At 33.1% G+C, this 14,774-nt stretch overlaps 2 protein-coding genes across 14 annotated transcripts in view; one reads left to right on the top strand and one right to left on the bottom strand.

The window, feature by feature from the left end:
- The window catches only part of LOC122532970 (calcitonin receptor-like), a 113,826-nt gene that overhangs the window by 56,022 nt on the left and 43,030 nt on the right, over nucleotides 1-14,774 (top strand). For 4 of the 5 annotated variants that reach the window (XM_043662216.1, XM_043662219.1, XM_043662215.1 and 1 more), the window contains one exon: nucleotides 6,903-7,013. The exons of the other annotated variant lie outside the window; for it this stretch is intronic. In XM_043662216.1, the coding sequence (XP_043518151.1) occupies nucleotides 6,903-7,013 (111 nt within the window). The remainder of the gene's footprint in view (nucleotides 1-6,902; nucleotides 7,014-14,774) is intronic. 5 annotated transcript variants of the gene reach the window in all.
- On the bottom strand, nucleotides 7,510-14,590 carry LOC122532965. Of its 9 annotated transcripts, none has more exons than XM_043662194.1 (3): nucleotides 13,996-14,590; nucleotides 13,822-13,899; nucleotides 7,510-11,509 (listed from the first exon to the last, which is right to left on the bottom strand). In XM_043662194.1, exon 3 carries the CDS (start codon nucleotides 11,479-11,481, stop codon nucleotides 7,882-7,884), a length of 3,600 nt encoding a protein of 1,199 aa, XP_043518129.1. In that variant the 5' UTR covers nucleotides 11,482-11,509; nucleotides 13,822-13,899; nucleotides 13,996-14,590; the 3' UTR covers nucleotides 7,510-7,881. The 9 variants fall into 9 exon arrangements, with proteins under 9 accessions (XP_043518129.1, XP_043518128.1, XP_043518130.1 ...); XM_043662193.1 differs by having other exon boundaries at nucleotides 14,006-14,590; XM_043662195.1 differs by lacking the exon at nucleotides 13,996-14,590 and adding an exon at nucleotides 13,301-13,405 and having other exon boundaries at nucleotides 13,811-13,989.

Genomic DNA, 14,774 nt, shown 5'->3' with positions numbered 1-14,774 from the left:
AAGTAATATCGAAACGCGTACATTAACATTGGAAAATTTCAAATTGTTTGCTATTGTAGTTTACTTAATGAGAGGATAAGTTTCGTTAAGCCCTTGAATGTCCTCGTGTGTTTTAAATTGCACGCGTTATCACACATCGGCGGCAAAAGAAAATTTACGTTGCGTATTCTTGGTTCATTTTTATTTAAACGACTTATTTAAACGATTCTCGTTTCATTGTTAGTGAAATTAATCTCCACTCTCCTTGCTTATTTGTTTTTTTTAATCATTTTATTACTTTACATTTGACCAGAGAATGAATTAAGCGAGTAATATTGTAATTGGGCTGCGAATTTTTGTGCATTTATGGGAAATGAGAATAACGAAAGGGTGAAAAAGAGAATATATAAAATAGAGTGCCTCTTGTTGTTTGTTTAATAAAATGTTTAATAACGGAGACAAATTTTTCCTTAGGTTTTATCTTTCTATTTGTAGTCACGAAAATATGAAATTGCACAGATGAACACGCGCAGTCTAATTGTATTGCTCTGATTAAAATAACTCTACATTGAAAAATCCTTTAATCCACAAAAGCTGAATGTAACAAAGTAGAAATTCAACCCTTAAGGCTTAAGGGATGCTCTTGTATCTTTAATTCAAGTAATTCCGGGAAATGCAACAGATATTAATACGAATAAATATCTCAGAGTGCATGAAATCTTTTCACAAACGATTAATTCTAAAATTCCATGGTTCTTTATTGTTTCCAAGGAAAAAAAATAGAAAATAATTTTTTCTTCCTCTTTGAATGAATTCGTCCCTGAATAGATTGAGAATATTACTGCTCGTTAAAATAAAAGACAAATGTGAGTGATGCGAAACCTGCAATAAATTTATCGAGAAAAAGAAATATTGTGTTACATTATTTATTACTTTGTTTTCTTCCGAAATGTTAGAGTTGTTTCCTTCCACTAGGGACGAAGTGTTCTCGAAATATTTGACGCTGTGAAGCGGAACGATAAGTGTTGTGATAATTTCTGGCTAGAGTAAACACTTTTACTGCCAAAACAGAAAGCTTTGAGTATTACTGATATCCTGTATACGAATGTTAATCGTTTAATACGATTTCACGACCGTGAAATAATACATGTACAATACTGTGTCTGTAAATCAATTGATGAATATGCGATTTACACAGAGTAGATCGTGTTAAATACCGTGACAGATGTTTCAAAATAATTTGTTCAAGAGACAGTGGATCGAATGAAAATACAGCGACGTTGATAAACATGCACGTGTATTCCATGGTAGCAAGTAGAAAAATAATAAAGGGCTTAAAGTAAGCTAGTGCTCATAGTCATTAAAATAAACAGCGTGATACAGTTATGTATGTTTGTAAAACAGACGGAAAGCAGAAGGAAAGTAGAAAGAATAATCTGGAAGAAATAATAATGAAAGTAGGAAAAGTAGCTTTGCTTTTTCATTGTGTTTTTCATTGTCAGAAGATGTTAATATTATGAGATACATTAAGATAATAAAAATTATTTAATTATTATTGAACGATAAGAAAATTATATTATCTAATTTGCGTCTTTTAAAATTAACAATTATTTGTGTTTCTTGCAATAAAAATTAATGTCTTTCCATATTTCATAGGATAAAGCGTATATCATTTATATTCAGCATTGAATGATTTATAATCTTTTGTATATAATATTTTATCATATTTTATATATAATATTTTATAATATTTTATATATAATATTTTATCAATATTTTTATAATATATTTTATAATATATCGACATAAAATTATATTTTTAGATTATTCATAATAATAGTTTTCACGTTTCTTTTTAGTTTATCTATATTTATTTACACTTAAGAGACGATGATCATGCACTATAAATTGATACTGTCAATGCTCTTTCATGGGTCAATTAACTCTTATCGAATATTACTGGATACGAAATAGTGTCGGTATTATCCGACAGGTCAAAAGTTAACGACATTAATTTCTTCTACGTTGTCAAGATTTTCCTTATTTACTTTGCTATTTATAAAGCCTTTGTTACATTTGTTTGTCATTTGTAGGCCTATGTTAATTTTTTAAAAAATTCCACTTTTGCTCTCCTTTTCTTTCCCACGCTATTATTTGTTTCCGTATGATTACAGTGCGGTGTGTTTTGTTATTCTATCGCGTAGAATAGCTGGTTTAAAGTGTGAACGTAGCATGTAAATGTACGTACATGTTATTTGCATAAATCTAATAAATAGGTAAGTTAGGCAGATTCGTGGAATAATTCGGTTATTTCTGCACGGTAAATTGGCCGCGATTTTCTTCATTTCCCCCGTTTCCTTCATTTCCTTCGTTAATGTTGTTTCGGATAATTTTTTTATTTAAACTCGGATGTTTGCGCAAGTATATACCTTCGCGAATGTGATAAAAAAAAGAGTAAATAAAAGTTTACTTTTACTTGTAAAAATGAGTGGTACACATATTATTTGCAAATCTATTTGCGAATGCTACATGTATTCCGCAAGTATTTGTACGTTTAAACAGTGCATAAAAATTTGCGAATCTATTTTGCAAATTACAACGATTGGCAAAAATTTCCAGCCAGATAAACATTTTATGCAACTACCATAATATTTATTTGTTGTGTTGATTTCTTCTATTCGGTATGCTTCTATACCCATATCTTTGTACTAACTACAATACTGTCAAATATCGCGTTTGGTATGTAAAGTGAACAATTTTTATTTGTAATACAGCTGAGAACCTTTTCCACGTCGCCGCTGTTTTAAATTGAGAAATAAGGAGAAAAAAAGCGTATTTTTATTCCTGTTTGCATTTCTTATTTTCCTTAGTTCCAACTGAAATTCCAAAGCTGCTTATTTGCTTTGTTCTGATGCCTAATTAGAGGGCTGAACAATGAATAATACGATTAAATTCAGCGAATCTTATTTCGTTAATAGCGAACTGAGATACCAATTATTGGTTTTTATAGTAAAACTATTTCTTGACGTTGCCATTCCTTGCCAAGTATTTTCTACTTGTATCTCCCTTATAGTCTTCAGATAAAATAAAACTAAAAAAGCTGCGTCTTTGCACGTCCGATAATTCACATCGCGTTAAACATTTACTTTATATTAGCTCCTTGAACGAAGTTCGCCAATGAAAAATCGTACAGCATTAAGTCCGCGTGACCTAATGAAATTTCCTCGATCCACCAAGACTCGGCGTCATTTTTTATTTTTTCGAAGCAAGGCGGAGGCCATGTCACATGGTGAGAAGTAATCGGGTTCCTGGCCACGTTAATTGCGAGTTTCGAGCGGTAATTTCTCAAGGAAAGAGCATCCGTGTGCGCGATGTAAGTTATTAGCAGCACGGGTGACGTTCACATTAATCAGGAATACGTATTACCATGTATATCGTTTTGAATCGTGTTGTTCCCTGCTCGAATGTAAAGCCTCGGGGTAATGACTTAGAAAGTTAGACAAAAAGATAGTTAACTAGTGAGATAAGTGCTGACTCGTTGTATGCCCGAAAGATGAATAGGCCATTTTGCTCTGCCTTTGGATCTCATTTAGAATGTACTGGCCTGCTGAGACTGCTAGAATTTCGAGTGAACGCGGTTACCAAGTTCGTTGTAAACTGCTAACTGATCTACCTTATGGTATGGTTTGTACAGCATAGAGGAGGATTATTTATTTACGTTAATCGAGTTAAGTTACATGTGATTACAGATAGTTAGATCGGTCATTTGGAATATTTTTAAATAAATCTATTATTCCATCTTCTAATCGTCACTTTTTTTTTGTAAGAAAAAATATTTTCTGTTTATTAATTGATTTTCATTAGATGATTCAATGATTTTTGTACTTGCTGTCTTAATCCTTGATATTACTACTTGATTTCGCCTTGATAAGACATGCCATGCAGAAATTTTGTAAAAATCGTATTTAACAGTTTTAATAATTTATATATCTTTTATTTTAAATAGAGGTGTCAGAGTTTGTATTAAAGTTTAGGACATTATCTATTTCTCTAATTATTCATTTCTTTTATTATTTCAGAATGTAGAGACAACAATTTTTCAAGTTTGAACGAAGAAAACATTGTATCAATTTTTATTTTTTTATTTTTTTCTGATAAAAGGAAACCATTCTATAGAAAATTTAATAATAAATCATACAGAGAGAAAAAAATTTAGGTCCTGTTGAATCATCTCACTTATTGTTAGCGTTGAGCTTATTCAATCTTTCAAAGACGATGAAATTACTTTCAGTCGAGTTTTAGCTGTAAACATACAATCTCCTTCAAGACTTCTTATTTATTAAAAGGTGAAAAAGGAAGGGAGAAAGCGGAAAAGAAGTCGATAATTCTTCGCTTGTTCTTTACTAACTTAAAAGCTTCCTCGTTCTTGCAAATATAAACATCCTGAAATTATTTCCATGATTTATAACTTAATGAAATTAGACCAGAGTAGATACTTTATCTTTCATTTCTCTTGTTATTCGTAAATATTTTATGTTTTTCAACATTTTTATTATCAATTTTCTTTTTCAAATATCTTTAACGAATGTTTTCTACTTATAAAATACTAAATCGATAGATTTTAATAAAACCTTACTTTTTGACATATATAGATTTGTTCATCTACAGATAAGTGAATAATATATCTTGTTTATTCGTATTTGGTTATTATCTATTGTAATTAAAACATTATCATTTTGACCTTAGTTTATAATACACACGGTGTTTCCGAAATTGTGATACAATCGGCCAGAATGTGATTCTAAGTGTAAAGAAGGAACAAAATTTTTCCGTTTTGTTTTCGAGTTTGAAAATTTACCAAGTATATATACACTAAGGCAACATATTTGGTTTATTTTTTTAAAAAAAGAAACTGTGAATGGAAAAATTTTATTCTACAATTTTTACTTATTTTTGCACATAAAACATTCAGAATTAATTTAGAATTGGCTAAATTAGAGTATACTTAATTAGAGTATACTTAGAGTATACTTAATGAATTTTCAAACACGATTTTCTCGAAAACAGAGCATACGAAAAAATTTTAATCTTTCCTTTTCGACTTATTTTTACATGTAGAATCATAACCTGGCCGGTTGTAACACCTTATATTATTATAATTATATATATTGTTTAAATTGAGCAGTCAGACATTTGATAATCGTAATTTATATAAAATTCCCAACATTGGTCTATCGATTTCAACGACCGTTTTCAAACGCTATATGAAATTGTAATAAAGGATTCAATTAAATGTCAAAGTATTTTAACAGGCTGTAAATTGAAAGTTTCGGCCTGAAGAGCGGATTCTGTAATTATTGTCAAAGAGAATACCGGTTTATAAAGCATTTAATTCAGATTGTAAATTTTGCTCGCGGTCGCTGCAAAATTGAAATTCTTTGAAATAAAAGAGGCGCGGTTGAAATTAATATAAATCAGTAATTTTCAATTTCACGTGAAAGTGTAACTGGCCGTTGCGGTTTTAATTATCTTTATAGTGTACGATGGAGGATTAACGTTTACACGATTTACGCGCACGGTAAATTTTGTACGTGTCTATATCTGTCATCGTCAATCGTTAACGAGTTTTCCGTAAAAACTAAATTTGTAAGCAATTGTAAACGAGAGTACGCAAATGTTTTATTTATTGTTTGTTTACAACGAAAAAGAATAGATTGAATAGGCTGTTACGTTCGTGAATAGGTTGTCACTAACAACATGGCTTTTTACAGAAGATTATGATTAATTACTCACTTTGTAAGGTCATAAATACACAATGCACCTTTTGACAATACGTTCTGCCGCGACGTAAAATTCTATCTATCCTGGAATTATATTTATTTTGAATTCTACAATTTACCTCGAAACAAATATTTACGGAAATCATATAGAAATTACCATGAAGTTTGGTCTACAATAAATTAATGTCAATTTTGCATCGATAAAATAGACTGTGGATTTTTATGCGAATTCATATATTTGTGAGTGTTATTGAAAAAAAGAGAAAGAAAATGAGACCTCGATAGAAAATTTGTGGTACATAACAAATAGTATATAGAAAATATTATACTTTGGATATTTCATAGATATTTTTTCATATCATGTTTATTTTGTGCAATATTGAATGCATAAAAATCCGCAGTCCATTGACAAAGGTGAAATTTGAAATTCATACACAGTACGTATAGTTTTATGTTTCATGTTTTTGATATAACTTTTTAGTAGAAAAGTTTGAACATTAAATCTGTTTGGTCTCATCGAACACAGTGAGGACTAAAATGTGATGCAAAAAATAAATTCATCGAGCCAAGAATGAAAACTTTCAAATTTATTATTTTCTCCGCGGATTTCCCTTGATCGTAATTTCATGTCTTCCGTTACTTTCAATATTACATTGTTATAGTCATACCTGACTCCCAATTCCAAGGCTCGATAAGTTTCTTTATCGTAACTCTTCTCGGCATAAATAAATATAAAACATATTGCGAGGGACGTATCGCGTAGGACCATTAGAAGGTGTAATTATTACTTTCTGGGGCCGACCTTGTTCAACACATCTTGAATCATTTAAATTATTATGCCTCTTCTTCTCAAGTGAGGAAATTAATTTACTCTGATTGTGTGTTACTTTACACATCAGTGTGTTTCCTTTGGAATTCAAATTCTTGAAAATTATTAAATCAAATTAAAGTCATCATTTGCTGGTTACAAGTTGCATAAATTTTCTTTTTATATATATTCACAAAAAGAATTTGGGTTGTAAAAAGTTAATTGGAAAATGTTTATTACGTACGACATCATTTATTTCTATATTCTATCTCTAGATGATAAAGAAGTTAAAATGCGAGAAGATGTTTCATGAAAATTGCTCTTCTGCTTTTCAGAGCCGTATTGTCGGATGACTTTCGACGGATGGTCCTGCTGGCCAAATACTCCAGCAGGAACTACTGCATACGCACCGTGTCCAAATTTTATCACCGGTTTCGACGCCTCGTGTAAGTCGCTTTTCTTCTTTTGTTTTACTTCGCCACTTTCCAGTGTGCAATTAAATCCTTCGTACGACATATCGCGTGAATGCGAGACGAAACCTGCAAGCAAAAAGAAAAGCAAATAAAAAGCTCGTATTACCTATTTTCGTCTACAATTTATGTGAAAATGGACGAACATTTAATACGAGAAATTTCCTCGAAAGAATTGCTGAAGAATCGAGTTGAAATTAATTCTTTTTGTTTTAAATTTATTACCATTAATTGAAAGATATAGTGGAATCGAAACTTAATGTATTCAAAATATACTCTGGGTGAGTATTTTGAGCCCATAGGTCTTGAAGTCTTTTTCTCGTAACGTCATACACGTATCTCCAGCGATAAATTCTTAACGAAAGTTTTAGAAGCCGGTCTTTCCATCAAAATCGAAGATAAAAAAAAAAAAATATAACAAAATAAGATTTCTGCCATGTAATAGGACAATATAAACAAGAAAAATTACGCCACATTTTTGCACAACGTTTTATTATAAATCTTGTATACATACAAATCATCGAATGCATGTATCACAATGGTATTTTCTTAAATAGAGTCTTACGCATGTAGTATAAAAAAATATATACAGAATAAAAAAATTTCACGAGTTTCATTCAATCTTACAAATCGTTCTTTAACTCTTGTCGATGCATAAAAATCATTCTACCACTCATCGTTCATTTAAAAAGTATCAGTCGTGAAAATCGCATTTACGTCGTTCTTTGTTTTATTTCTTTAAATAAAATATATTAAACAACAGTTGCACGCGCGGTTAATGACTGGACGATCACCACCGATCCATCGTTCGTGCCAATTCAATAAGTCTATCTCAAAACGCGACTTAATCTATGTCCCTTGAATTGTTAATAATATCACAGATGCTGCTCTTGACCGCCAGGGAATCGTATTCCAAGAATTTCTTTATCAGCTTGTCGTACCTCTCCGGATGTTCCTTTGAGTTAACAGACTTAAACAGTTTCGTCGCTAGTAACGCGGCTGAGATAGTCCCAACTTCTAACAGTCCTTCGATTGTCTCAAAATCGATCTCGTCCTTATCGTAGCCATCGAATAAATTCAATAGCGGCATTTGCAATAAAACATCAGCCATGAAGAACATAAAGAACGGGGAGAATATGTCGATCAGATCGCTCATCTTTTTGCCCAGTTTTAACCCAAACTCCCTCGGCGTGGTCGAGCACATTTTTTCATTGCAGTATACCAGCAGCAAGTACGACGTGGGTTCCATGTGAGGCTCGAGTACGGAAACGAACGTGGCCAAAAGTTTGTCGATTATTCGTTGGTCCACTTTCATGAAAGGAAATATGCTCAAGACAGCTTTTATGAACTTGGGGAGACCATTGTTCACCGGATAGAAACGGGGATATTTCGGATGCGACACGTTCCAACCGGACCTGATGACCTGCCTGAACACGTTGCAGAAGAGCTCCATTCTGTGATCAAATTTGCCCTGCGACGATGGAAGCAGCAGGGATGTGATTATAAACATGCTTGAAGCTTTAGAGATCTTTAAATTTTGATGAAAGAGATATTTTCGAAGGAGGTCTTTGACAAAATCGTCGGGCAGTAGGAAACATATGGCCGCGTTAATGTGGCTCAGCAGGTCGCTGACGTATTCCGCGATTTGCTCACTACCGAGGCCAGCCTTCTCGAACTTATTAATTATGTCCACGAGTTGTTGGACATAATCGACCACGTATTCATCGGTAGTTGAGGCGATCATTGGGATTAATTTGAGGAGCACTTTGTTGTATTCAATCGTGAGCGTGGAGATCGCATCAAAGAACAGGCACCACGTGATAGGTCCTGGTTCCGTTGCGAAGAGTTTCCTGATTATGGAGAGCAAAATTTTTCGGATCGACTGATGCATTTTGGAGTTCCATTGCGTACAAAGGAAATTAAGTGTGTATACTCGGGACGCCACAAGATTAGTCAATCTTATTCCATGCTTTTGAACGGATACCTTCTGAGTGCATAATATTTCAGCGAAAGATATCACATCCTTCTCGTTGATTCTTTTACAGACGTTCGTGATGACTGGAAAAACTAATAAAGGATCCAAGTTGCACAATTTGGACAATATTGTCTGAGACACCGGTGGATTCGTGAACCTTATGCTATTTGCAATATGCTGAACGACTCTGTAATTAACCGCCACCTCTTGGTGTACAATATCCATCGGAATTAATGGTTCGATGATATTTGAAAACGTTTCTCCGTGAGTGAGAGTAGCTAATACGTTTAAAGACCTCATTCCATTCGACTGGAATAGATCTTGGACACAGTATAAGGCGAATTTAATTGGGATATCGCTGTACCAGCGTAGAGACCTGATGAATACTCTGGTGTGATATTTATCCCAATAATTTTGGCAGGCGTTTAGATAATCCCTCCATTTAGTTAGAATTTCTCTCGGATTTCTTTTCAGAATCTTCAAAACTTCACCCGTTAATATTTTGACTTTTTTGTCGTCTGGCCAGAAACGCTCGTATAGGGTTGAATCGTTTTTCATTAATAAATTCTGAATATTCTGATATATATAACTTTTATCCAGCGTCTCCACAGACAAGTTGTTCTCCACCATTGTCAACAACCATGGATAGTCTGCAATCGTCATGGGTGTTATGCGAGAACGTTTGTGTACGTGATTGAATTGATAGATCGAAATACACAGATCGTACAAGATTCCAACACTGTCCTCCATCCAGGATGTCTGGTTAGAATGATATTTCTGCGAAACGACGTTTATGCAACTTTCTAGACACATTTTCTCATATCGGGGATACTTCTGGAGGATATTCCAATAGCCTGTCTTCCTCAAACACTTCAAATCGACGAGTATATCGATTAAAATATCGATACTTTTATTTTGAAGGATATTATGATGAATAGCTGCCTCGATCATCGACACGCTGATTTGGACGTCGGCCGTTAAAGTTTTTCTCATGTGAGCATTTGATATTATCTTTCGCAATATCAACCAATGTTCATTACCCATAGAGGAAAGATCATAGAAAGTTAACAAAGTCTGGAACATTTGCGATATGAACCAAGCTTGCTCGTTAGAATGTCTGTTTCTTAAATATGTCAAAACTTCAAGCAGGGCTACGTTATTATTGTTCACGTAGCAACAGTAGATCATTTTACAAGCTATAATCGTTCTAAGTTTCATCTCCGATTCCTCAGAAATTTCTTTCTTAAACTGTGGTAGCACTGTATCAACAGGTAGATAACAATCCCAGAAATTAACACAATTAACCGGGCACATTTCGCTACTCGAGGACTCAGTATAGCCAGAATCTTTCTCTAACTTGATCTTCGCCTGCTTTGTTCGTTCCTCGATTGACAATATCTTCAACAATTCAACAGTTATCTTCTTTGGTTCGTCCAGAATATTTCTTCCGTACACTTGCTGATAAGATTTCAAGAAAAGATCTGTTTTCTTGTCCCGTGGATAGTAATACAAGTATTTCAACATGTCATCGGTGTCGAAGTTTCTAATGTTCTCGGGGAATAGTTTTGGGTATATAGTCTCCATACACTCGTTGCTGATCTTCTTCAAAGGAATCATCTTAATGTACAATTGAGGCTTTTCGTACAGGTGTTTTTTGCCGTTCTTCAGGAACAGTTCGGCCGTTTTATTGTTCAGGGTCACGGTCGGCGGAACTTTCTCGTGTATCTCGCACAATTCTACGAACGAGTTTAGCCTCTTCCTGACCAACTGAGCCAGAATATCATTGAAGTCGTAGATACTCACTGGATGAAGGTTTCTCGAGAGAGGATCGAGGTTTGGCTTACTTAGTTTAAAGTACCGCACGATTAAGTCTGGGTTCCTGTAGAAGATCCGTTTAACCAGCTGCCGGCTCAGAACGATCCTCTTCTCCACGATGGTGTTATATGTGAAAGCCTCGCTACATGCCACTAATAAAGGTAACGCTTGCTCGATACCATAGAGCGACTCCACTCCTAAGAAGAATTTTTCAGCGAGATCGAATTTCTTCTTGGATGACAGCTGAAAGGCTAGAATTTTGATGATTCGTCTTCTAGTGTTCAAGGAAACATATGGAAATATATTTTTGTTAAAGAACTGATCATTAATGATAAATTTGTTAGTCCCATCGAAGAAGTGGCTGGCATGTAAAGCTTTGTTCACGATCATCTTGTCCTCGGATTTTAAAGCCTCTACTATCGCCAAGCAAGCGTCCCAGTTTTGGGGATCCTCCTTATTTAATATTATGGCCGTCTGAATATGTACCAGAGGTACAAGGATTGTCGGGATTTTGTCGTAATCGATTAATTTTTCCAAATCGTCGGACACGGACAGTTTTTGCTTTATATAATTCGCCAAGAATCTGAATTTTTCGCCAGGGGTATCGCCAGGAATTACTTGAACAGCGTCCAGATAAGGCAGCGCCACAGTCATTTTGATCCAGGTTAAGTCCTAAATGATACTGATAATAATTTTTATTATTATCATGAAAACGAGCAATTATATTAAAAAGTGGGAAATAAAGAGATTTACTCTTTTTTTTTTTATTTCTACACGTATTGCAAGATAAAATCAATGAGATTTTTATATAATACACGTAATATATTCATGAAAGATATGTACAAATTACACACGAGTCTGTGCATGAATTGAAAAATTTATTGTATTAATGATATTGAGTCAGCAATGAATATTTGAATTGTTGAACAATTAGAATTTGTGTCTGATATATTAGTTGAACTCGAGTGAGTATGTCCCAAATGAAAAATTAATTAATACTAACAAGTAAACGCAGTAAACATAATATTTAAATATACGTGAAACATTCAAAATCGAATGCAAATCGATTCTAATTTCATTTTCGAAATGAACTGAATTTATAACTCATTTCATCGGTTGTCGAGCATGAAATAAATAAAATAAAAAATTCTAAAGAAGCTAACTTATCTACTAAAAATATCTTTCTATTGCGTGTAGACTATAAGCTTTGGTTTTCCTTGTTTGAAAATCTCACGTGTTTTAATATGGAACACATACATTTTTTTTTTTTTATTCAATAAACTGAATAATCTGTTAAATTACTGGAATCTCAACAATTAAACATTTACATGTATAGACAAAACTAGACTTTTGAATATTGACGATTGCTGTTAACAATATTTATGGATTTTGAATAACTAATAGCAGTGTTTTTGCAAGTAGCATTACGCGAAAATGATCAATACTATTTACTTTTCTGTTACACTTATGCAATAAACATTCTTGCCTTTTATGACCAAAGTAATTATTTTAGCAATTAATGGAGAATAAGAAAATAAAAGAATCGGCATTTTTCGTTTTCTCGACAGCGTTGTCCTTCTTCCTTTTTATAACAATTCTACGAAAGAAATTTTAAATATTTATACAATTTTTTACCTGCTCTTAGAAGATTTTTAATTGCACAATATTTCAGAGAAAATGGGAATGTTCGTTTTTGAAATAGAGAAACCTTTATTTTTCTTGCCTTTAGTTGCTGTTAATTAAATTAAAAGTTGGCCTGCATTTGATGTGCAAGCATTGAACGAAAAATAACCGTTTTATTTAGAACCGATCAAGTTTCAAGTTTGTTGTTATACTTCCTCTGTAAGAACAATTATAAGACACGAATGTATATACATACGTATATGTACATACATATATGGTAGCTGAGGTCATGCAAGATGTTGTGACTCTTTTTCAAAAACTATTACTTGTTATTCTATTTATTACTTTTATTTCAAATATTGATCCAGTCGTGATAAATTTCTGATAAAGTTTTTGGATAGCGAATACTATTTCCTATTTTATTTGCATTGATTAGTTTTATCTTGATTAGTCTTATCTTATAAGATAAAGATAAAATATATATAATGAAAATAATGAGCTTTAACGAAACAACTGGAATATAAAATTTTAAATAAAAAGAATGTTTTTGCAAAGATTAACAAAACATTTTGCATTATTTAAAATTATATCTTTACAAAACCATATCTTTAATAAAATGAAAAATAAAATTCTTTATAGTTTGATTAAAAACATTCGGTTGGTACCAATGTACCAACGTACCAAATGACGGATTGAAAAATTTGATTTGAAATTCTGCATTTATTGTTATTTCTTTTGATCTATTTCTCTCTTAACTCTCGTTAAAAAAAAAAAAATGAAAATATATAATTAACTTTTTTTCTTATTATCTAAAAATTATTTTGTTTTATTATATTAAATTGACAATTACCTGTATTCCTCTCGTAAATCGACCTTTATTTTATAACCGGTCGTTTGATCGGTTACGGTACGTGTGTACAAAGTGCCGGTATGTTTAGTATTAAACGAAATTACTCTGGAATAAAGTAAATTAATCTGCTTTTTGGATTAAAAATTCAATTATATTATCATCCATTTATTTGTAGAGCGATTTAAATAACTGTGAGAAGCAGTATGATGCAATAAAAACTGAACCAAGTAAAAGAAAAAGAAATCGCTATCACATATTAGATAAAGTATTTATTTTTAATATTTTCGCTGCTTGAAGCACGTTAAAAATATGTTTTGTGCAATTTATCATTCTTTCTATATAGAATTCCAATAGAATTTCTACAAAAGGGAAGAAGGACTATTATAGTTACCACGCAAAAGAAATATGGATTGATTCTATGTTCTCTCGGGAAGGGGGGAACAAAAAAATTTTATCGCCGTAGTATCAATAATTTTTCAAGTGAAATAGCTTTTTACACTTATCACACACTCTCTGATTACCAGTTCCAAGAAAAACCAGTTGCAGTTGCTGCTGTTTACGAAATATCTCTCAAAATTGTTCCGACTTGTTTAACACTTCTGAAAACCGTGAGTCAAATAATGATTGAATAATAGGTGAGGAAGTGTATATCGTCGTTCACACGGCTGATAACTAAATAAAATGTCTATGGATACCTTTATTTACCTCGAAGGTGATCGATGAAAGGTCAAGGGAACAGCGATCGTAAATCGAAGTCGGCCCAAAATTTTGTGCGAGCGGTCGTTTGTACACTTAGAATTTATTCGACTGTGATTCACCGGTGATTTTTAACTGCCCATAATTTTGAACGGTATGACGAGAAGTTCGCGACAAACACGAAATCTCGCCACGAAACGAAGCCAGGTCAGCGTTGACTAATCTCAAACGTTACTCGCGTGTTTATCCGGCGAGCTTAGGATAGATTCGCAAGAGCGAGCGGATTTTCACAGCGCGGCAATTCGTATTAGGGCTGATCTTTAAGTGCATATTTATTTCAAAGTGTATATTTAACGATTTAATTGGGCTTTGCTTAAGATTTTCTGTGACTTTTCTGGCAAAAGTTTGAAGAGATCGAGCAATCGAACTAGTTCGTGGAATTGCGCGGCCTGGATAGTTCTGCGCATGCGCAGCACGTGCTGCATTCGTAGCGTGCGCGATGACGTCTGGCAATGTCGTCAGTCGACTTTGCGCGGTCGATGAGTAAACAGGTTGTTATTTGACGTAATGTAATTGGTATTCGTTCATCGACTGATTCATTGATACGTGTATGCTCCTAGTATAAATTGCTTGCAGCTTGAAAAATAAGCCAAAACGACATCCTTATATATCTTAAACTTTTTTCATTGATTTTGATTTACAATTGTTCCCATGACAACCCTTTGCATACTTCGTGATATTCTGTATAATTATACATTTTTATTAAAAAATTAAATTA

The sequence above is a fragment of the Frieseomelitta varia genome, unplaced genomic scaffold (genome assembly GCF_011392965.1).
Source record: "Frieseomelitta varia isolate USP_RPSP 00005682 unplaced genomic scaffold, Fvar_1.2 scaffold_485, whole genome shotgun sequence".
Taxonomy (NCBI): Eukaryota; Metazoa; Arthropoda; class Insecta; order Hymenoptera; family Apidae; genus Frieseomelitta; species Frieseomelitta varia.
The sequence above is the reverse complement of the archived record's forward strand: the minus strand, read 5'-3'. Positions and strand labels throughout refer to the sequence as shown.

Excerpts from the sequence above, each read along its gene's own strand:
- LOC122532965 (XM_043662194.1), bottom strand. The coding sequence starts at position 11,481 with ATGACTGTGGCGCTGCCTTATCTGGACGCTGTTCAAGTAATTCCTGGC.